The 22,270-nt window shown below is 61.7% G+C and overlaps 2 protein-coding genes across 4 annotated transcripts; both read left to right on the top strand.

The window, feature by feature from the left end:
* The first annotated feature begins 68 nt into the window (after window positions 1–68).
* On the top strand, window positions 69–8,901 carry LOC310905059 (protein PML-like). 3 transcript variants are annotated; one of them, XM_083850632.1, is made up of 8 exons: window positions 69–827; window positions 1,319–1,815; window positions 2,211–2,791; window positions 5,069–5,106; window positions 6,048–6,279; window positions 6,415–6,476; window positions 6,915–7,053; window positions 7,657–8,901. In XM_083850632.1, exons 1-8 carry the CDS (start codon window positions 810–812, stop codon window positions 8,418–8,420), a joined length of 2,331 nt encoding a protein of 776 aa, XP_083706758.1. In that variant the 5' UTR covers window positions 69–809; the 3' UTR covers window positions 8,421–8,901. The 3 variants fall into 3 exon arrangements, with proteins under 3 accessions (XP_083706758.1, XP_083706760.1, XP_083706759.1); XM_083850634.1 differs by having other exon boundaries at window positions 6,418–6,476; XM_083850633.1 differs by having other exon boundaries at window positions 1,322–1,815.
* Window positions 8,902–9,694: 793 nt separating this feature from the next.
* Window positions 9,695–18,572, top strand: LOC310904778 (uncharacterized protein). Its single transcript, XM_083849949.1, has 21 exons — window positions 9,695–10,116; window positions 11,058–11,176; window positions 11,252–11,355; window positions 11,595–11,772; window positions 11,860–11,980; window positions 12,186–12,277; window positions 12,373–12,515; window positions 12,651–12,740; window positions 12,824–12,936; window positions 13,423–13,494; window positions 14,400–14,481; window positions 15,104–15,158; window positions 16,037–16,457; window positions 16,715–16,833; window positions 16,911–17,014; window positions 17,200–17,377; window positions 17,447–17,567; window positions 17,677–17,768; window positions 18,033–18,169; window positions 18,239–18,328; window positions 18,406–18,572. The coding sequence occupies exons 1-21, from the start codon at window positions 9,733–9,735 to the stop codon at window positions 18,534–18,536; spliced, it is 2,946 nt and encodes a 981-aa protein (XP_083706075.1). The 5' UTR covers window positions 9,695–9,732; the 3' UTR covers window positions 18,537–18,572.
* Window positions 18,573–22,270: the final 3,698 nt, after the last annotated feature.

Consider the following 22,270-nt stretch of genomic DNA (forward strand, 5'->3'; position numbering starts at 1 on the left):
TTCCTCAGTTTCCCCAGGGGAGCTGATGCCAGTGGGGGATGCTGCGTGGGGGGTGCCGTGGGCTCCATCTCACCATGCAAACACCCCAAGTCCTACCAAGAGTCTCTCCGGGGATGCTCAGCTCCCCTCCAGCACCCAACATTTCGGACTCCGGGCATCCTCAGCCAGCCCCGGAGCGTTTTGCAGGACCAGCAGGACGAGGCTGACTGGTGGCATTGAAAACCGAGACATTTCACACCAAATCACCTGCTAAATCTCTTCCTCAAAGCTTGGGGCTGTGTGGCACCAAGCAGACTGAGGGGCTCCCCGCCCAACCAAAGGCTCGATTGGCCTCATTCTTCCTTCCTTGGGCTAAATTTTGGGGACTGGCGGGAAAATATCCCCTCTCTGGGGGTCATCCCCTCTTTGGAGGTCGTTCTCTGTTGGTGGTGGTCCCCTCTTTGGTGGTGCCCCCCCCCTTGGTGGCAGTCCCATAGCTGCCAGCGGCTGCTCCCGGCGCATCGCTCGAAGGTTGGTGGGGTGGATGGGAAGCAGGGCGCAGCCCCCCCCGGGACAAAGAGGGCCATGGCGATGCTCTGCAGGGCTTCACGTCCCCTCCCGGCCCCCTCTCCCCCAGGAAAAGCCCCTTTGGTGCCGGAGCCCTTCCCGCCAGCCATCAGCAGAGGGCTCTGCGCTGCTGGCCTGCCCACCCCGAAGGTGGAGCCTGGTTCCAGCGCAGGAGAAATCGAAAGTGGGCAGCAGCAGCAGGAGCAGAAGCAGCAGAAACCAAAGGGAGGCTCAGTGGCGAGCTGGGGGTTCCTCACCCCACCATGGCCAGCCCCGACCAGGTGAGCCCCCGGGCAGCGTCAGGCTGCTGCAAGGGATGGGGAGGAAGGGGGGATGCTGGAGGCCACGGGGTGGAGAGGCTGTCGAGGAGAGGGAGGATGTCAGCCTCGGCTGGGAGGCCAGGATGGGGGACAGCCGGGCTGGGAAGGGGTCAAGAGGGGAGCTGGGCTGGGGGGAAAGAGGCTGGGGTGGGAGATGCTGGGGGTGGTGGGAAGTGCTGTGTCCCGGCAGGCTCCGGGATGTTTCATTGTGTGCCTCCACGGACTTGGTTTGGAGGCTGGAGGCTGGGTTTGGGGGCTGGAGGCCGGGTTTCCCACTCCCCACCCCAACTCTCCTTCGCCCTGTGGGGTGCCGGGGTCCCCCTGCGCACAAATCCCGCGGCACTGCCAGAGGGAAGCGGGAAGCACCACGCTCCTCCTTCCTCCAGCTGCGGTTTGTGAAGTTGGCAGAGTGCTCAGCGGCCTCGCCTCTTCCCTCTTCCTCCCTCCCCAAGCAGCAGCAGCAGCAGCAGGAGGAGGAGGAGGATTTCCAGTTCGTCCTCTGCGAGGGCTGCCGGCAGGAATCGCCCAGCCTCAAGCTCCTCACCTGCCTGCACACCCTGTGCCTGGGCTGCCTGAGCGAGAACAAGCCCGTGGGGCAGTGCCCCGTGTGCCAGGCGGCCATCCCGCAGGCCAACGGCATCCCCGACGTGGACAACGTGCTCTTCGCCAGCCTGCAGGCCAGGCTCCGCGTCTACCGCAGGATCGTCGGCGGGGCCGAGCTGCTGTGCGACAACTGCAAGAAGGAGGGCGAGTACTGGTGCTCCGAGTGCGAGGAGTTCCTGTGCACCACCTGCTTCGAGGCCCACCAGCGCTACCTGAAGCGGGAGAGCCACGAGGCCAAGAGGGTGAAGGACATCAGGGCGGGGGCGCTGAAGGATTTCCTCGAGGGCGCCAAGAGGACCGGCAGCTTGTCCTGCTCCAACCCCACCCACAAGAACCAGACCCTAAGGTAGGTCTCCCAACACGCTTGGTTTCATGTCACCAAGCTCTTTGGTGGCCCTCCGCTGTCCCCGTTGGCACCAGGTCCCCGAGAGGGGAGGGAGGGTGAGCTTTGGGGAATGGGGGGAAGGTTTGATGGGGAAGGTGGTGATGGGACACGGGAGGGCAGGGGACGAGGCTGCTGGAGCCCAGGAGGAAGGCGGCTTGTTTGGGCAGGAGGAAAGGGTCTGGCTGGTGGTGCTGGACCAGCCTGGGGGGGGGGTTAGGGGTAAGGAGTCCCCCAAACGGCTACGGGCACGATGCAGGACAAGGTTCAAACGCCCCCACGGAAAAGTTCTCGAAAAGTTCTTTCTTCGCCCCGGGCCACGCTCTAACCACCCACTCCACCTGCGCTTGGCCCCGCAGCATCTACTGCAAGAAGTGCGAGAAGCCAGTGTGCTGCATCTGCGCCCTGCTGGACACGCAGCACGCCGGGCAGCACTGCGACATCGGCGCCGAGATCCAGCGGCGGCAGGAGGAGCTGGCGGCCGCCGGCCGGGAGCTGGCGCACCGGCGGGGCGGCTTCGAGGCGTCGCGCGCGGCGCTGCAGGAGGAGGCCGCCCGGCTGGAGGCGGCGAGCGGCGAGACGCGGGAGCTGATCCGGCAGCGCGTGGAGCAGCTGGTGCGGCTGGTGCGGCGCGAGGAGGACGAGCTGCTGGGGCTGGTGGAGCGGCGGCAGGAGCAGGGCCGGCGGGAGCTGGCGGGGGAGCTGCGGCGCGTGGAGGGCGTGCTGCGGCGGATGGAGGCGGGCGAGCGGCTGGTGGAGAAGATGAGGCTGTACGCCACGGAGCAGGAGGTGATGGACATGCAGCCCTTCGTCAAGGAGGCGCTGCGGGAGCTGCAGCGGCTGCAGCCGGCGGCGGCCGGGGGCCAAGCGCAGCACGGGGACTTCGCCGAGTGCCACACCAAGCTGCAGGCGCTGGCCGAGCGCGTCGAGGGGCGCACAGGTGAGGATGTGCAGAGGCTGGGGGGAGGCTGGAAGTGGGGCTGAAGGTCAAAACCCTGCAGGAGCCAGAGTTCTCCGTGGGTTTCAAGTCTCCTCCTGTGACCTGACGGACTCTTGCTCTTGGGGCGTGCTGCCGTTCCCCGGATGCAATTGTAACGGGAGGGCTGGGACCGAGCCATGCCATGGGCTAAGGGAGGTTTGTGGCACCTGGACGCGTGGCACATGGAGCAGAGGCTCACAGGGAGGCTGGCGTGGGCAGAAGGGAGGTGGGGAGGACTGGGTCACCTTGGCACCCTCTCAGAGCTGTGGCACGTGCAGGTGTCACGTCCGTCCCCGGGTCCTGCCCACCTCCATCCTGCTTGGCCTTGCTCAACGTGGGCTGCACAGGGCAATCCGGGGCAGTGATTCCCCCTCTGTTTGCTGCCTTGGGACGGCACATCCAACCGGGAGGGTAAAAGGCTTCCAGTGACACCTGGGCTGGCCACCGGTGGGTTTTCCCAGGTGTTCCCCGAGCTCTCCAGGCAGAATGTGGTGCTTTGGGAACGGCAGACACGTCCATGGTGTGTGCAGAGAAGGAGCCAGGCGCGGTCAGGAGGTGTCAGCATCCCTCCTGCAAATGGGGGGAGAGCAAGGGACGTTTGTGGGGTTTTCCACTCCATCCCCTTGCTGCTGTCAGGGCCGATGCCATTCAGACCTGGGCTGTGTCCTCCTTGGCAAGCCACGGGCTTCCACAACTAAGCTCCCCAGGGCTGGAGCTTGCGGTTTCCTGGGGATAAGCTGCCTCCCGCCCTGCTCCTTGCGTCTCCCCCCATGGTAGGCAGCACCCCTACACCTCCCCTCACCAGAGCAGCCTGGCAGCACCGCCTGACGCCCCTCTCCTGCTCCCTTCAGCCCCCGTCCCCATGGCAGGTACCTCTGCTCCCCGTCGGGACGCCCCATCTGAAGATGACAGCACCCCAAGCCTCAGCCTCCTGCCTCAGCCTCCTGAGGAGATGTGTCCAGGCCAGGGAGGGGACACGTCCCTCGAGCAGAGGGATGAAGAAGCGGAGGAAGGCTTGGCGTCACCTCGTGGGACCCGTGGGGACACCGCGCCTCTCCCCAGGACCCTCCAGGCCTCCCCGCAGGAAGATTTCGGCTCCTGGGCCAGGTCACACGCGCAGCAGGCCACCGAGCTCCTGCGGGTCACCTCCTGCTTGCTGCGGGCTCACTGCAGGTCCAACAAGCACCTGGCGGCCCTGTCCCGGGGCGTGCGGTCCATGTCCCGCTCCCTGGGTGCCCTCGCCTCCACCGTGGGGACAATGCTGCAGCCGTGCTGCAACCCCCCGGCCATGCCCACCCCCCCGCAGGACCCCCAAAACCTGGACTGGCCGATGCTCCCCTCTGACCTGCTGGAGCTGTTCCCCTCCGGCGCCCTGCAGGGGGATGAGACCACCCCAGGTCCCACAGCATCTGCCCCTGCCTCTGAGCCCCCCGCCAGCCCCCCGAGGTCTGCGTCCCCCAAGGAGCGCCCCTTTAGGGGCAAGCGTGGCTGGAAGCCCACCAGCAGCCCCAGGAAGAGGAGGAAGAAGTGACAAGAAGTGACATCCCCGTTGTGGCACCGTCTTGATGCTCAGCACCGGCACTCCGAGCAAGGAGGGGTGCGAGGAGCCTCGTTTGCAAGAGGGAGCTGCTCGGTTTGCAAACCACAACGCTTGCGCCAGGCTGCGGCTGCTCGGAAGCCCCACTACGTGTCCCCCCAGGGACCAAGCTTTCCGTCTCGCTTTGCTGTGCCAATAAAGTCCTCCTGGGCTGAACTTTTGTCTCTTGCTGGTGTTGCAGCCTGGAGGGGCCCTCCCGAGACCGGGGGCTTGGGGCTACCCAAACCATGCCCTGCTTCTCCACCGGGGGTTTGAACAGGACCATGGCAGCCTTCTGCCAAAGCCACAGGAGCCCTGGGGACACCGGGCTGGGGTCGGCAGGGTGGCATGCCCCCAGCTGCCAAATCGTGTTAACTTCTCACTGCATGATGCTACTAACAGTCTTTTTCCCTTCCCAGCATGTGCAGGCACCTCCACGAGCTGCAAACCCAGAGGGGAAAGGGTTTAATGCCAGGGTGGGCAGCAGGACGAGCAGGCAATGCTCCAACCCAGCCTGCAGCCTCGCTGCTTGAACTTGGCCTCTGTAGCATCTCCTGGTGGGGCTTGGGGTTACCCACAGCTCCAGCGTCCCCGTGGCCACCTGCACCTTCTGCACCTCCAGCCCTGCTCGCTCTCAACACGCTGTGTTTTTGTTCTTTCAGAAGCTGCCCCTGCTCCAGCCATGGAAAACTCCCACCAGGTGAGGCTTTCTGCTCGTGTTGTGCCGGGATTTCATTCGGGGCTACCTTTGCTTGAGCATTTGGCTGCTGCTTTCCCACTGTCCCCACCTGTCTTGCTTTGAAAGGAGAGCTGGGCTGCAGAGCCACTCTGGTGCCAGCTCTCTGCTGGTTTCCAGTCCCACCCCCGGACTGGGACTGGTCTAGCATCACCACGCGCAGCCCAGAGGGGTCCTGCCCTGGGGATTTGGGGTGGGACTTGGGCAGGGGAGCATGGTGCCAGTATGGGGACATGGTGCTGGGCACAGGGCAGCAGAACCTGTCTGGGCAAGATGAATGTTTGCTTTGGGCAGGGACACACGGGGCTGGGAACCAGCTGGAGGATGGTACCATCAGCCATAAATTGCCTCTGAGGCACCAACGGCCATGAATTACATGTCCAGGAAGAAGTTCCTTCCCTGTGCCATGCTAGCTCTCCAGCTCATGCCCCTTGCCACCACTGCATGCTCTCCATCTTCCCAAAATAGGAATCCTCTGCTCTGCCTCATCTCGCCCCCTCCCAAAGCCCTTCCAAAGCCCAGGACCCACCTCCCCATACACACACATCTCCAAGCACCAATCTGCTCTCAAGCAACCAAACCTCCTACTCATTGCTCCCACCTCTGTCCCTTGCCCCGTGTCCTCTTTTGGTCCCCACATGGAGCCATCACAGTCCCAGGCTGGTATAATGGGCAGATGTTTGTTCACCCAAGCAAGGTGCGTGGTGGGACCTGCACTCACACAACATCTCACCTGCCTTGGGGTCATTACCTTGGGGTCATTACCTTGGGTTCAAACGAGTGGCCAGAGGTGGCAAGGCTTGAGGATCCTCAGTCCTTCCCTCAGACCTCTGCATTGGCCAAGGACCAAAATGTCCATCCTGATCATGTAGGGATGCTCACCCAGCTCTGCTTTGCCCACGTAGGGCCCCTCTACCTCCACCCCTGCCAAGAGGAAGAAGGACAAGAACACCAACACGCTGCCGTCGCCAGTGAAGGTGATGAAGGTTGAAGAGGACGACGATGGATGGAATGTGCTGGTGGGGCCGCAGAGGCCGAGCTGTGAGGAGCAGCCTGGGACCAGCTTTTTGGCACCCGCCATGGACGACGGCCTGCTGGAAGGCATGCTGGATAGCAACGAGGGGCTCTGCAAGATGGGTAAGCGGTGTGCCTGAGGCTCTTCGTGTCCTGAGCAATGAAGCCACAGGTGGAATTTTCCACCGTGGTGTATTTTTTATCTGTGGCTTGAGGGGGTATCTGTTCGGACTCATGGGCACATCTTTCCTACCCCAGCAGACAGCAATAATTCCAGCTTGGAAAGCGCTGAAGAGGACAGCGTGGATGAGGAGTCCAAGGTGAGTGCAGCTTTCCGTGCTCAGCCGTGCGTTGCTCACTGTCTAAGCCATGGAGACTGCACCACTTGGTGCTTCCAGACCCCCAGGGCCGTCCCAACATCCCCTGGCAAGGAACTCTTCACTCCCAAGCACCAAAATACCTCTGTCAAAACCCTTCAGCTCTTTGGTAGCCCCAACTTTTCTGCCACCTTTGAGCAGAAAGCCAGTTAGGAAGGGTTCAAGCGGGCCACCTCCTATGGACACATCATGTTGGTCTGGGGTGCTGGAGGAGGCAAGTCTTCACGACCAGCTGGAGGGGCTTCTTACACCCTGAGGGTTCCAGTAGGCAGTTTGAATACATTTCTGGGCTTTGGTAACCTCCAGGACAAGTCAGCACCCAGAGCTGCAACCCCAGTTCTCCTTGAGACATTTGGTAAGAGCTAATTTTTGCTCCTCCAGGACTCCAGCCTGCTGGATGGTCTCAGTAACATGCTTGATGATAACACCAGCGAAGAGTACTTGGGCTTCCCCATCCGCCTGCAGAACACAATGGACACGAGACAAGGGGCCCTGGTCTTCTTTGACGTTAAGATTTTGAGTAAGATCCTAACTGGGGACGCCTTCTGCAGCGAGTGTGCCATGTCAAAGCTGGTTTCAATCCCCGCTGCTGGCAGTATCTCTGTTGTTTTTTTTTTTTGGGGTGGGGGGAAGTTTAGGCATTTCTACCCTGGCTTTTGGGGTTACCTACAGGTTACCATAGGAGAGAGGACAATCTCTCGAGCCCCTAACAGGCCTTGCTGTTGTTTTTTGAGACAGTTGGAGGGCTGGGAGAAGCACGAAACCCATAGGGCCATGGGGAGATTCCTCTGAGATGGCTAAGCCCTGTGCCGTTGCATCTTCCACGTGAAAACATGGGTCCCCTGCTTCTTCCCATGGGCCAGTCTCTTTTGGGCAAGGTGGATTTTACTTCCCAAACCCCTCTCCTTAGTCCACCCTCCAAGACCTGTAGGAGCCCTCATGTTTGTGGTGTGGGGCTGATCCAGAAGTTGAGGGTGGAGGTGGAAAAAAGGATGGATCACTCATCCCCCCGCTGTTGTTGAGGCTGTTAGAGCAACTCAATCTGTTTTATTTCCCTACCAAGTAAAACTAATTCTGCTTTTCCTTCATTTCTCTTCACTCTCTTCCCTCGGGTCTTCTCCAGAAAACGAGATCATCCAGATGGCAGTGGTCGATGGGGAGCAGATATTGCCAGTCCTCATCCAGCCGGTGAAATGTTTGCCCAGCCTGATGGCCAAAAACAGCGTCTGCGAGGTTGGCATGAGGAATCTACTTAGCCACCTCCATGCCATCCACAGGCCCATCCTGGGTGGGTTCGGGCTTTGCTCTCTGCCACTTCACACCCTCCTGGAGGCTCTGACAGTCCTGGGCAAGAGCGAGGAGTTCAGCTCCGCCGTGTACGGCTTCCTGGACATCCTGCCCCTGATAAAGGAGGAGGTTCCCGAGAAGGACAACTACAGGCTGAAGAACTTGGCCAGCAGTTACTTGTGGCGGGACCTCAGTGACCACAGCGCCATGGAGAACGCCAGGGCTGTGAAGGACCTGTGCGAGGTGCTGGACGTCGACCTGGTGAAGAAACCCAGGCTGGTCCTCAGCCACGCCAGCCTGGGGTGCTTGGCCTCCCTCCAGCCCCTGCTGGAGGAGAAGCTCCTCACCAAGGCATCAGCCCTAAGGTTGGCCACGTGCAACGTCGGCCTCTCCGAGCTGTGGTCTTGCCACCGGCGTGACCCCGGGAAGGGTCTCCAGAAGCTGCGTGGTCTGGTCAATGCTCACCGGCACGACTCTGAAAAGAAAGTCTGCAACCTGAGCAAGGTCAAGGTCTACTTCCAGCGCCAGCAGGATGAAAGCCACGAGACCCCGGCAGGCAGCGATGTGCCGAAAGACGTAAAAAACAAGGAAAACTACTGAAAGTTGGCGGTGCCCTGCGGTCCGACAACCTGGTTCATGCGCAGCGAGCCCTGCAGGCTCACGTCCCTGGTTTTACCTCCGATGTTTCCTTGCCTGGTGGCTCCGGTCCCGGCCCCGATCCTGACATCTTGCCGTGCCCTCGCGTCCCCTCTGGGTTCACCAGACTGTCGGGAGAGCTTTCCAAACGCTTTCTTGGGGAAGGGTGCTGCTGCCCAGAGCATCCGGCTGCAGATGAAATAAATCATTTCTCTGTTTTGAAGTGTGTCACAAATACTTTGCCTCTGCTCCCCGATCCCTCAACGCCCCCCGGCGAGCACCGAGGGTCCCCTGGGGCCAGGAGCAAAGCCCCGAGCTGCCCCCGGTGCCCCGCTGCGCAGAGCCACCCTCGTCCTCCTCCTCGATTTATGGCCTCCAGCACGAGGACCTGGCCTCCTCCCTCTCAGGGACGCCTCATTTCTAATAAAAGCGTTATTATTCCTAATAATGATTATTCTACTCGGTGTTTTGGTACCGCTCATCCCAGCACCGGTCCTGCCCGGGAAGTGGGATGGGTCTGTTCAGGGAGGGGTTAAACAAGCATTTTCCTCCCTTTTGCTAAAATCCCGGAGGGAGTGCGGCTTGGAGGGAGGATGCCACCGTGTGGAGGCTCGTCCTGCAGCAGCACGGACGTGGCTTGGGCTGGGAGGTGGGCTATGGGCTTCACGATCCCCCCGGATCCTGGAGGCTGTCCAATGCCCCAGGACTCCCAGAGCTTTTTGGGACATGCCCCTCCCCAGGAAATGCAGGAGTTTTTTCTTTTCCTTTTATTATTCCACCTGATTTGAGATAAAATGTCCTCGTCTCCTTCCTGGCCCCAAATCGCCTTTTCTTGGGTAAAGAGCCAGCCGTGAATCCCTCGTGCCCTGGAGACCCCCAATTGCCCTTGACACGAGCAGCTCCACAAGGATCATTGCAGGGCTGAAGGAGCTGGGACAGGGACAAGTTTGGGGACCTGAAGAGAGGGCAGATGCCACCTCCTTCCCACCCCAGAGTCCCCCACAGCACAAGGACCCCACTCTCTGGAGGTGGGACTCATCTCTTGGTAGGGCTGGTTATCACCAGACAAGGCATACAAACCTCCAGCTGGCTAAAATCCAACACCTCTTCTTTGGCAAGGGACCCAGCAGCTCATTAGCTAATTAGCACCCACCCCGATGGGCTCCCCAGGGATCCAGCTGCTCTCACCTGCTGCCAATCGCCCTTGACAGGAGGCGAGGGCTACAAAAGCCCCCGTGGCAGCTGATGCTCCTTGTGCTGGGTTCTGGTGGGCAGGATGGGGCCTGGGAGCAGCCTGGGGTTTGCTCTTTTCTGCTGGCTGCTGGGGGAGGCAGCTGCTTACAACCCCTGGGGCTTCCTGAGAGGGGAGGCAGAGCTATGGGGGGCTCCTGCCGGGGGGCAGCCCCCTAACTTCTCCCCATGGGCATGGGTGGACGTTTCCCAGCTCCAGGCTGCCGCCCCCCTGCACCCTGTGGCCGTGCAGTGCCAGGAGGCACAGATGGTGCTCACAGTGCACCGGGACCTCTTTGGCACCGGGCGCCTGGTCCGGGCTGGGGACCTGACCCTGGGCACGGCCAGCTGCCCGGCCATGGCCCAAAATGCTGCTGAGAACGTGGTGACCTTCGTGGCTGGGCTGCACGAGTGTGGCAGCACCCTCAGGGTAAGGATGGGGACTGGATCTTCTATCGGGGTGCTGTGTGCAGGGCAGGGATGCTGAGCGTTTGGGCATCCCCCTAAGGGCTTCGGGCTGGCTTTTCTCCTCCATCTCAGTGTTGAAGCCAGCCCTAGAAAGGCAGCAGCTGTCAGCCCTGTAAGTGCCTGCTGATAAAACCTGGTGGTTTTGTTAGCCAAGGGCAGGCTCCCTGCTGCCGCGATGCTCTGCTGCTCGCCAGTGGGCTAGAGCTGATGTAATGCTTGGTGAAGCGTGTCCCGCTTTGGCAGAGCGGTGTGGTTGGGCTTTAAAAGCTTAAAAGCCTTTCCCAGGAGCTGGAAATCTCATTCTGGTTTTAGGAGTGGCAGAAGCCATGCTGTCTGGGCTGGGGGCAGGCTCTGGTGGTGCATCAGCAGGGAAGGGCACAGACCAGGCAGAGGTTGGGTTTCTCCTGACAGATCTCCAAATCCTCCTGTGCGTGCTGTGGTCACCTCCTCCAGGGTGGTGGCAATGTAGCCCAGGAGCCCCAGCAGCTGGTGCTGAGCTTAGGAGACCTCTGTGTGCTGCCAGCTGGTGCTAGAGCATGGCATAATGCTGCCCCAAAGGAAATTACCTTTGGTCTCTCTCCTCTGGAGAGGCTTGGGGCCAGCAGATACCTTCACTAAATCCCCTTGAGCAAAGCCCCCTGGGGGACAGACCCTCCTTCTGGGAACATGGAAATGAGGGGAAAAAAAAAAGAACTTAAGCACATCTACATCCAGCTGTGCTGCTGGCCAGATGGTGCTGGGACAGGCAGGAGCGTCCCTGCGGCAGCATGGGTGCTGCACAGCTGCTGGTGGCCAGAGGAAACCTCTCAGCACTGAGGAGCCAGGCTTCAATGTGCTGCTCCACTCAAGCAGCTGAAGGAAAAGGGCTCTTAATGGTGGATAATGCATCTCGTCTCTCCCCAGGTGACCCCTGATGCTCTAATCTACAGCACAACCTTAAATTACAGCCCAGTTCATGCAGGCAACCCCATCATCATCCGCACCAGCCCCGCTGTAGTTCCCATCGAGTGCCACTACCCCAGGTGAGTTGATGTGGATGAATACCTCCCAAACCCTGCTGCCACGGAGCCTTCTAACCAGGGCATCCCTCTCCCCAGGAGAGCCAATGTGAGCAGCAGTGCCATCAAGCCCACCTGGGCACCTTTCCGCTCCACCGTGGCCTCGGAGCAGAAGCTGCTCTTCTCCCTGCGCCTGATGAGCGGTGGGTTTGGGGCCAGGGTCTCCTCGGGCAGGGTCCTTTGGAGTGGCCGGGCTTCCACTAGGTGGCACAGGTGGTGCTGGTTTTGCCCCGGGGCGTGCTGGTGGCACACGGATGTGGTGCTTTTGGGGCCACCAGGCTTTGGTGCGATGTGGGCGGCCACCAGGTCTTCCTTGGGTGGGAGGGGAGAAGCACCAGGAGCCCCCCAGCTCCCCGTTCACAAGAGCCTGCTCTGCTTCCAGATGACTGGAGTGCTGAGAGAGCCTCGGCCGTGTTTCAGCTGGGAGAGGTCCTGCACTTCCAAGCTGGGGTCGATGCGGAGAACCATGCACCCCTGCGGCTCTTTGTGGACAGCTGCGTGGCCACCCCGGCCCTGGAGAGGGGCTCCTCTCCCCAGTACGCCTTCATCGACTTCAGCGGGTACGAGCTGGCTGTGCATCAGGTAGGGACGCCTTTCCTCCTGGATTTCAGCAAGGAGAAACCCACTGGCCTTGCCTTTTTGCCTAGGTGCCTGGTGGATGGGCAGCTGGATGATGCCACCTCAGGTTTCATATCCCCGAGGCCACGGCCAGACGTGCTCCAGTTCGCAGTGGATGCGTTCAAGTTTGCAGCAGACTCCAGCAGCCTGGTAAATCCTCCCCGAAGGGAGTCCCCCCCATCTGGGCAGGGCACAGCTTGGCCCAAAACCGCTTTCCCGAGGCAAATACCTCTCAGCGGGGTCACCCCGTGTTGTCACTTCTGGACCGTGGCCCAGGGCTCCCCTGGGGTGGTGGTGCTCCTTTTGGGGACTCCTCTAACAGCGCTGACCCCTTTTGCTCTGCTTTCCGCCCCAGATCTACATCACCTGCCACCTGAAGGCCTCCCTGGCCAACCGTGCTCCCGATGCCCTGAACAAGGCTTGCTCCTTTGACAAAGCCACCAGCCTGTGAGTACCTGGGGGCTTGGGGCCTCTCCTTGGGACCCCAAAGCGTGTGAGGTGTCCCTGATAAAGGGTGGGCTGGTCACCCGGCTCTCTTGTAGCTGGACGCCCGTGGAAGGCCCCCGGGATGTGTGCTCCTGCTGCGAGGGCCGGCGCTGCCCCTTGGGGGGGCTCTCCAGGAGGCTCCAGGCTCCCTCCCGCTGGCAAGGAGGACGCTCCCGGAGGGACCTCTCCTCCCAGCCCGGTAGGTTTGTGGGGTCTTGCATCCCTCCTGGGCTCTGGCACTGCTGAGACAGCTCGCTCTGAGCTGGGTGGCTGGAGCCTGGGGGAGCTAAATGTCCAGAGGAGCTCATCGGAGCCCTAGTGTCCTCCCTTCCAGATCCCGTGGTGGAGGAAGAGGATGTCATGCTTGGCCCCCTGCTCATCCACAGCTGGCAGCATCCCAGCAGGGGCAGGATGCCCTCAGGAGGTAGGGTGAGGGCAGGGATGTAGGGCAGGCCGTGGCAGGTCCCAGCTCTGTCCCTGTAACGCCTCCCTGCTTCTTCTCCCCAGGTGCAGGAGGTCGCCTGGGGCTGGTCCTGGGGCTGGCTGCGGTTTTTGGCTTGGTCGTCCTGATCCTGGCTGCTCTGGGAGCTCTGACTGCCTGCCGCCAGCCCAGCAATCCTGTCTGAGATGATGTCAGCTTTTATGGCCTGTCTAATAAAGAGAAGTAAACCTGAAAGGCTGGGGGACTTCCTGAGATGGGGGTAGAGAAGAACACTGGAGCCTGAGCTAAGCAAATCCCTGTGTTCACCCGTAAAATCCCTGTTTTAACCCATTAGCTGGGCTGCTTTGCCTCTCTCAGCCCATCTGGGTTTCGTTTTCCTGCCCTCAACAGGGCTTTGTGGAGCCTTAGGGATCCTCCAGAGCACCCAGCAGGGAACCGGTGAGAAAACTCATCATGCACACTGCCCTTCTTCATAGAAGTTCATAGAAGCAGGGGGTTTTAGCCTTAAAAATGCTCCTGTGGCACATCGGTAATTCCTCACTCATACTGAAATTAAGCTAAAGCCAGGGAGGGCTGAGGGCTCAGTAAAATTTGGAGTGTATGTGGGAGATGAGTTAAGAAACCTGGGGGGTTTGGGTGACTTTCTTTGTGTCCCGTGCTAAAGCTGAAGTGCTCTGTGCGCAAGCCGGCCTCCTGCAAAAAGCAAATCTGGAAAAGCAAACCCGGCAGGGAGGAGGTAACGACCACGAGCCTGAGCTTGGGAAGCAGGCTGGGCTCCTCCAGCCCCGCTCCTGCTGCAGGTGAGGAGAAAGGGCTCTGCGGATCCCTAAACTGAAGGCTCTTCTGGCGCGAGGAGCTCCCGCGGGGCCGAGGGCAGCTCTCCTCCTGCCTGGAGCTGCTGCCTGGGGAGACCTCGAGCCTTGCTGGGCAAGGAAGGGAGCCCAGCGCCAGGGCGGGTGGGTCAGGCCCTTCCCGGGACAGGGGGAGGCAGGAATTCCAGTCCCTGCCCCAAGGACTGTTTACACTTTTCCCCCAAGGCTTGTTACATATTTATGTGTGCAAACAGTCCTTGGGGCAGGGATCGGAATCTCTGCCCCTGCTCACCCCCAGAAAGGGGCTTTGGGGCGGGCTGCAGCCACATTGGCTTGGAATGTGGTCCTCCCTCTGCTGCCCTGCATGGGCAGGATGCTCTAGAAGGCTCTTTTTATTTTTTTTTTCCCCAAATGCCTTTTCAATATACTAGCTTGGTGGCACCAAGTCCCATAGAGATGTTTGCCAGAGCAAAGCGGGGGGCACAGAGACGTGGCAGGAGCTGGGGCTTGCTCACAGCATGGGATCTGGGGGGCTCCAAAGGCTGGCAGCATCCATCTGCCTCCAAGAAGGAAGGAAAACTCTGGCCAAATCAGCTCTATAAAGAGATTTGGGATGGGGAAATGCTCTCTGGCTTGCACCCATGAGCAGTTGTCCCCCTTAACAGCTCCTGTCCCCTCCTGAGCCCCCTCCCCAGCTGCATTTTGACTTAAAGTTCCGTGCTATAAGTAAAAATGAGATGTGCTTGCAAGATTTGCTTTCCTTTGTACAACGGGGGAAAAACGCTGCTGTGGGGTTGCCCTGGGACTTTCTGGTCTCTGCCTCCCCCAGCTCTGTGCTCGCCCCCTTTCCTGGCTGTGCGGGTACGTGGCCAGCATCATCTGCTCAGGAGAGAGCGGCACGGGGGCAAGTGGTGAGGGCTCAGCTGGGAGCAGAAATTCCCTTTTCCAGAGCCAAACCCCTCCCGTCTCGGAGCCTTTTCACCGACGGATCCTGTCTTGGAGCCTTTTCACCGAGGATAGCTGCAGCTGTGCAGGCAACACTCCCCCCCCAAGGGGCTGTTTCCTGGGGGGATCCAGCCCTAGCACCCCCAGACCCCCGACCTCCCCAGCCAAGGACCCGGCCGTGCTGCTGCCCTCATGCTGAGGCTCCCCCGGCGGGGCCGCCCGCTTATTTACTGATTCAGCATCGCCCACTGCCCTTATCTTTCGTCAGCGTGAGCGCATTTGCCAAATATTCTGCCAGAGACAGAGGCTCCCTGCTGGAATCCCTGGCATTTCTACGCAAGCAGCGGTCTCAAGGTATTTTAAACACAGAGGAGAAGCCCTGGCCAGCTTCATGGGGAAAGGAGCCAGCAGGAAAGGCAGAAGGTTTAGGACTTTGGCAGGGTGATGTGGGTGCGTCACGCAGCTTTTGGGGAACGTTGCAGCAGGTACAAGCCATCCCCAGGTCTAAAATCAGTGGGGTTCCTGCTAGGAGCGTGCTGGCTGACACCTGGCCCAAAACCTTGTTTCCATTTCCTTTAAATTTCCCAGCAAATGGTCAAGCTGCTCCCGGTTCAGACATCCACATCGTCCTGCTGCCCCTTGCGTGAGGCTGGCTGGGGACATGCCGAAAGGTGCAGAAGGATTTGGGGTGTGGAACAGAGCATCCTGGGTCTGCCGTGCCCTGGCAGGACTGGGGGAAAGGAGGTAGGGACGCTCAAAAGAAGGGACTAAAGGTGTGTGGGGTTTAGTTTTAATCAGCCATCCCTCTCCCTGAGAGCTGTCAAGTGCCGGCCCCGGGTGTTTCCCTGCTCCAGAGCTGGGTGCTGGGAAGGGAGCGAGGGGTGGAGCGCCTCGCCTCGCCTTGCGTCCCCGTCCCGTTTCCTTGCCGGCAGCAAAACAAACACGGCCCGAGGAGAGGCGATAACACGGGGCCACATCTCATGGCCCGGCCCTAACCTCGTGGCCGGCAGCACCGAGGCCGAAACGGGGATTAACGGGTGCTGGCTGAGCACCGCCACGCTCGTGCCGCTGGTGAGGGAGCTCCAGCAGCTGCTGCTCGAGCATCCCATGGGGGGGCTGCGAAAAGCCCCTGCGTGGGCTGGGGGCTCTGGGAGCAGCAGCGTCCGAGCGGGAAGAGCAGCATCCCAGGGGGCTGGCGGCGCCGGGCAGGGCTGCTCCTCCAGGAGGGGGCGGCGAGAAGCGGCCGGGTCTGCCCCCCCCCAGCTCCCCCTGCTCCTGTCACCTCCCCGGGGGCCTTGAAAAGCCCCTTATCGCCCGGCGCGTAACCTAAACAAGCCACTTTGTACCCGTCTCCCCGTCTCCGGCTTCTGCTGAGTTTTCTAAACAATTCCCCCAAAGAGGCTGACGAGGATGTTTTCTCTCGCCTTGGGCAGCCCGGGACGGGGGGCCCGGCACCCCGGAAATGACTCTGCCTCCCCGTCCCCCCCGGGCGGACGGCTCCGGGGGCTCGGGGATATAAAGCATCGCGGCGCAGCCCTGGTTCCCTGAGCTGGGCGAGCTGGAAGCAGGCGGGATGCGATGCGACGGCGGCTTGGCGCTGGGGCTCCTCTGCTGGCTGGTGGCCGAGGTGGCCTCCTACACGCCCTGGGACTTCTCCTGGGGGGCGCGGGGGGACCCCTCGGCCTGGACCTGGGGGGCCGAGTCCCACTCGCGGGCTGTGCCCGGCTCGCAGCCCGTGCCCGGCTCGCAGCCCGTGACGGTGCAGTGCCAGGAGGCGCAGCTGGTGGTGACGGTGCACAGGGACCTCTTCGGCACCGGGCGCCTCATCAACGTGGCCGACCTGACGCTGGGCCCGGCGGCGTGCAAGCACTCCTCGCTCAACGCCGCCCACAACACCGTCACCTTCGCCGCCGGCCTCCACGAGTGCGGCAGCGTCGTGCAGGTGAGACCCGCTCCCACCCCCTGCCCTGGATGAGTGGCAAGGGCGAGGGGGTGTCGCTCCCAAAAAGGAGTTTTTTTCACCCAAAGCTGCTTTGTGCTTCCATCTGGACAACCCCCGATGGCGCAAAGTCCCTAGCTCAGCATTTTACCCCTTCATTTTTGTTTTCTGGTGGGAAAAGGATGGTTCTGGGGCGCGTGGGGGGTGGTGGGGAGGTCTTGGTGGTCTCGCTGCCAGCTTTGCAGCCTTTCCCTGCCCAGGTGACGCCGGACGCCCTCATCTACCGCACACTCATCAACTACGACCCCAGCCCCGCCAGCAACCCCGTCATCATCCGCACCAACCCCGCCGTCATCCCCATCGAGTGCCACTACCCCAGGTAAGGGCTCCGCATCCTCGCTGCCCCCCTGCGACCCCCCCGGTCTGTGGCTGCGTCCTGACACCGTCCCTTGCCAGGAGGGAGAACGTGAGCAGCAATGCCATCCGGCCCACCTGGGCTCCCTTCAGCTCCACCTTGTCGGCTGAGGAGAGGCTGGTGTTCTCCCTGCGCCTCATGAACGGTAGGTAGGATGTGCCAGAGGGTATTCACCATCCAGTATGGCAAAGCCCTGGTCCCAGTTGCCCAACTGGGGCAGCCAACATGCCCAAATCCAGCACAGGTGCTGCTGCTCCCTGGGGCGTCACCTCTGCGGTCCCACCTCTTGCCCCCTGGGGACACCCCGATTGTCACCACTCTGCCTTGCAGAGGACTGGAGCGCAGAGAGACCCTTCACCGGCTTCCAGCTGGGCGACATCCTCAACATCCAGGCAGAGGTCAGCACCGAGAGCCACGTGCCCCTGCGGCTCTTCGTGGACAGCTGCGTGGCCGCCCTGAGCCCCGACGGCGACTCCTCGCCCCACTACACCATCATCGACTTCAACGGGTGAGCCCCGGGTGAGGGTTGTGCTTCGGGGTTCCTTTGGGATGCTGACACCCCCTGTCCTGTGTCTAGGTGCCTGGTGGACGGGAGGCTGGATGACACCAGCTCTGCCTTCATAACCCCCCGGCCACAGGAGGACATGCTGCGGTTCAGGATCGATGTGTTCAGGTTCGCGGGGGACACCAGGAACCTGGTAAGGCTGCGTGCGTCTGTCCCCAAAGCCCGGCCTGAGCCAGGCAGTGTCCTCGTGGGCACTGTGCCCCCAGAGAGAGGTGCCCAGCTCTTCCCCTGCCTCCCCCCAGATCTACATCACCTGCCACCTGAAGGTGACGCCGGCAGACCAAGCCCCAGACCCCCAGAACAAGGCTTGCTCCTTCAATAAAGCCAGAAACACGTGAGTAGCTGTGGCACAGACCCCAGGGCGTTTTTATGGACCCAAACGGGGTGAGCATCCAAGCACAGGACACCAATCCTCTGTGGGTTTGGGTGGGATGGATGAGGGGGCACCAGGTGCTAGGACATCAAACCCAAGCTCCACCACTGTGGTGGCCCTGGGTTTGGGAATGCTCCAGGGGTTCCTCTGGGCACGAAACCTCCAGAGAGGGGTGGGTGCTGGGGGTCCTCACCTGCCAGTAACGGTGCTCCTGCCCTGCTCCAGCTGGGTGCCGGTGGAAGGCACCCGGGACATCTGCAGCTGCTGTGAGACGGGCAATTGTGAGCCCCCCGCGCTCTCCCGGAGGCTCAACCCCCTGGAGCGATGGCCCGGCCGCCGCTTCCGTCGGGATGCACCTGAGGGTAAGGTCCTGGTGCGGGTGGGGACGTGTGGGACGGGGTGAGCCCAGCTCATGGTTCCGTCCTGCCCAGGGAAAGAGATTGAAGCTGACGTGGTCATCGGCCCCGTGCTGCTCTCGGCAGACCCAGGAGCCGTTGGAGAGCAGCGGGAGGGAGGGGACGGTAAGCGCCAGCCAGCCAGGGCCGCCCCGCAGCTCTGCCCCGGTGCCGTGCTCTGACGACTTGCTTGCATTTTGCAGGTGCAGCGGTGACGGCGCCCGGCGCAGGGACGGGGCTGGTGTGCGTGGCCGTGGCCGTGGCGCTGGCTGCGGTCGCCGTGGCCGTGGGCATCGCGCGGAGGGGCTGTGCCCGCGGTTCTGCCGGGGCGTGAGCGCGGGGCGAGCCCTCAATAAAGCCTGCAAAGGACGAGCTGTGCCCCTGCTGCTCCCTGCGCCGCCGCTCCGGGGGGAGCGGCCGGAGCCCCAGCCGCGGGGCTGCCTCCATCCTCGGGGCTGGGGGCGGCACCGGGAGCGGCGGTCCCGGGGTGGCCCCGGCCGGGTCCCGGCTCCCGGGGGGCGCCGCAGCCGCGCGGGGCGCGGGGGGCTCCGGCCCGTGGGGGCGGGGCCGGGTCTTGGCCCCGCCCCTCGGTTCCAGGCCACGCCCCCTCGGCTCCCGCCCTTCCCTCGCCGCGTTCCCGCCGCGCCCGCCCTCAGTCCCCACTCAGGTCCGACCCTCGCTCCTTTCCCCCTCCCCTTCCTCCGCAGCCCCGTGGGCGGGGCAGAACGGGGAGCGCTGCGCCGGGATTGGCCGCGCCTCGGGACGCCCAGGGTCGCGATTGGCTGCGGCGCGGAGCCGGGCGGGGCCAGAGGCTTAAGAGCGCGCGGGGGCGGTGGGGCTGCCCGGGCTCGGAGCCCGGCTCGGGGCCGTGTGTGGGTTGCGGAGCCCTTCGGGCCCTGGCGGCGCCCTCTCGGGGCTGGGCAGGGGAGGCTGAGCGCGGCGGTGTCGGGGACTGGAAGCCGGCTGGGGGCTGCTGCATCTCAGGGAAAGCCCAAGTGCTGCTTTTGTCAGAGCTTGACAGCAGAGGCTGAGTCCCTTGATTCTGAGACCCCCAAAAGAGCCGAGTGCTGTTGTTTGGGCTGGGAAACTGACCAAGGTGGCTGGGGGTGTGGGGGGGAGAGCAGGGCCCACAGGCCCTCACCAGAAGCAGGAATCCAGTCACACGTGTCCTGGAAGTGCAGGAGAACAGTGTGCACCAGGCTGAAGTTGATGTATGACACAGTGGAAGAAGAAAGCTGAACAGAAAAGGAAAAACCCCTTTCTGCCCATAGACTCTTTACTCAATGCTGGTACACAGCCATGAGGCCGCACCTCGAGTACTGTGTTCAGCTTTGGGCCCCTCACTGCCAGAAGGACATCAAGGCCCTGGAGCGTGTCCAGAGCAGGGCTACGAAGCTGGTGAAGGGCCTGGAACACAAGTCCTGTGAGGGGTGGCTGAGGGAACTGGGGGGGTTTGGTTTGGAGAAGAGGAGGCTCAGGGGAGACCTCATGGCTTTCTGCAAAGTGCCTGAAAGGAAGTTGTGGGGAGTTGGGGGTCAGCCTCTTCTCACAGGTAACTAGTGATAGGGCCAGAGGGAATGGCCTCAAGTTGTGCCAGGGAAGGTTCAGGTTGGAAATGAGGAGACGTTTCTTCTCAGATAAAATAGTCAGGCATTGGGACGGGTTCCCAGGGAGGTGTTGGAGTCACCGTCCCTGGGGGTGTTCAAGGAGAGGTTGGACGTGGTGCTCAGGGATATGGTTCAGTGGGTGATGCTGGTGGTAGGGGGATGGTTGGACCAGATGATCCTGGAGGTTATTTCCAACCTTTAGTATTCTATGATTCTAATTAAGTAAGCGGTCAATAACCGCAGTGTACAATATGACAGTTAATATCGATATCCAAGTTCTGACAGTGATTGATTTATGGCCTTGTCAAATCCAGCTGACATCAGCCAGCGCTGAAAGGACAGCCCGGCAGCGGCCCGAGGGGTGCAGGGCAGGGGCCGAGGGAGGGCGGTCCGAGCTGCCCGGCCGTGCCCGACCTCCTGCCCTTAGTATTCACTCAGGTCCGCTTCCACGGGGCCCTGCCGCCGTGCTGGGGACAGCCGGCCCCGGGGACAGCCGGCCCCGGGCACAGCTGCTGCTGCTGCCGGTCCCTGCGGCTGCGTCGCGGCCCCCGGCTGCTGCCCCTCGCCCCTGGGTGACAGCTTCAGCCCCGTCCCCACGCCGCAGCTGTGCGCTGCAGAGGAGGGCTGCTCCAGATATTCCCAGCGCTGGCTGACGGCCGCGTTTTTTTCGTCCTCGAATCCACATTTTCAACTCTCGCTGCGTGTTTAATCCCGGATCTACATTTTCAGCTCACACACCGTGGTTCGTTTCCAGCTCTGTCTCAGCTCGGCACGTTCCATGCACCTGCCGCTCCTCCGGCTTCTCGCAGCTCAGGCTCGTTACAGCTCGTGCCCTGCCCCCGGCCCTCCCGACCGCCTGCCGCGGGTCCCGCTTCCGCCACCCGACACCGCCCCCGCGGCGGCCCCGAGCCCGGCCCCGCTGCGGAGCCGCGGCCTCGGGGGAGCCCCGGGACCGGGGCTGGGGGCGCGCGGGAGGCGTTGGAGAGGCCCCGCCCCCAGCAGCGGGGCCCCGCCCCTCCCGCCGCGCCCGCCCTCAGTCCCCACTCAGGTCCGACCCTCACCGCTCCCCCGCAGCCCCGTGGGCGGGGCGGAACGGGGAGCGCTGCGCCGGGATTGGGCGCACCCCGAGACGCCCAGGGTCGCGATTGGCTGCGGGGCCGCGCGGGGCGTGGCCGCGGCTTAAAAGCGCGCGGGGGCGGCGGCGCTGCCCGGCCTCGGAGCCCAGTTTAGGGCTGAACGGCGGTGGTGGCGTCCTTCGGGCCCTGGCGGCGCCCTCTGGGGGCTGGGAAGGGGAGGCTGAGCGCGGCGGTGTCGGGGGCTGAAAGCCGGCTGGGGGCTGCTGCATCTCAGAAAAAGTGCCAACTGCTGCTTTTGTCAGAGCTTGACAGCAGAGGCTGAGTCCCGCCTTTCTGAGATCCGTGAAAGGGCTGAGTATACAATGCTGGTACATAGCTTGCAACAGTTCCCAATTAATTAATTAACCAATCAATCAAACACAAAGTACAACTATGACAGTTAATAGCGATACTCAAGTTATGACAGCGATTGATTTATAGTCTTGCCAAAACCAGCTGAAATCTGCCAGAGCTGACAGGAGCTGGTTGAAGGCTGAGCATCTCTGCTCCTGTGTGGCCAGCAGCTGGTGCTGAGATGGAGAGCTGGGACTGAAAAGAGCTGGAGTGTCGATCAGCTGGAGCTGAAACAGGACACAAACTGAAAATAAAGATCTGAGGAGTGAAGGAAAAAAACACAGGGCACAGGCTTACATATTTATAAAATAGCAGGAACTGAAATCACAGATCACAAAATGAGAATAACGATCTAAGGTGGAAACACCAGGCACAAACTAAAAACAGAGGATGTGAACTGAAGACAGCACGCTGGTGGTGAAACCCAGTGCATGAGGGACAAAACCGTAATTAAACAAGTATCAGTCAATATTTATACAATGGCATAAGATGAAAATACAGGTCACACACTGAGAACAGAGATCCAGGGGTGAAACCCAGTGCTCAAGCTAAAATGGTTACGTTGGCAGTGAAACCCAGTGCATGGGCAGGGGAACCTCTCTCTTAATAAATCAATCCATTTATAGAGTGGTATGACGCAGAAACAGAGGGTACAAACTCAAAATAAGGATCTAGGTAGAAAAAGTGTAGCACAATCCAAATACCACGAGAGGAAAAAAAAAAAAAATAAAAAAAAACCTGAAATCAGCTTCTGTTGCGAAGCTCTGACAAAAGCAGCACTTAGGCTTTTTAGGAGACACAGCAGCCCCTGCTCCCGAGCCCCCCCCAGCCAGTTTTCAACCCCCGAGACCGCCGCGCTCAGCCTCCCCTTCCCAGCCCCGAGAGGGAACCGCCCCCAGCACGCAGCTCCGAGCCGCAGCAGCGTCGCCACCCCCGCGCGCTCTTAAGCCTCTGGCCCCGCCCGGCTGCACGCCGCAGCCAATCGTGACGCT

This window comes from Anser anser (genome assembly GCF_964211835.1).
Source record: "Anser anser genome assembly, chromosome: 10".
NCBI classification, from domain to species: domain Eukaryota; kingdom Metazoa; phylum Chordata; class Aves; order Anseriformes; family Anatidae; genus Anser; species Anser anser.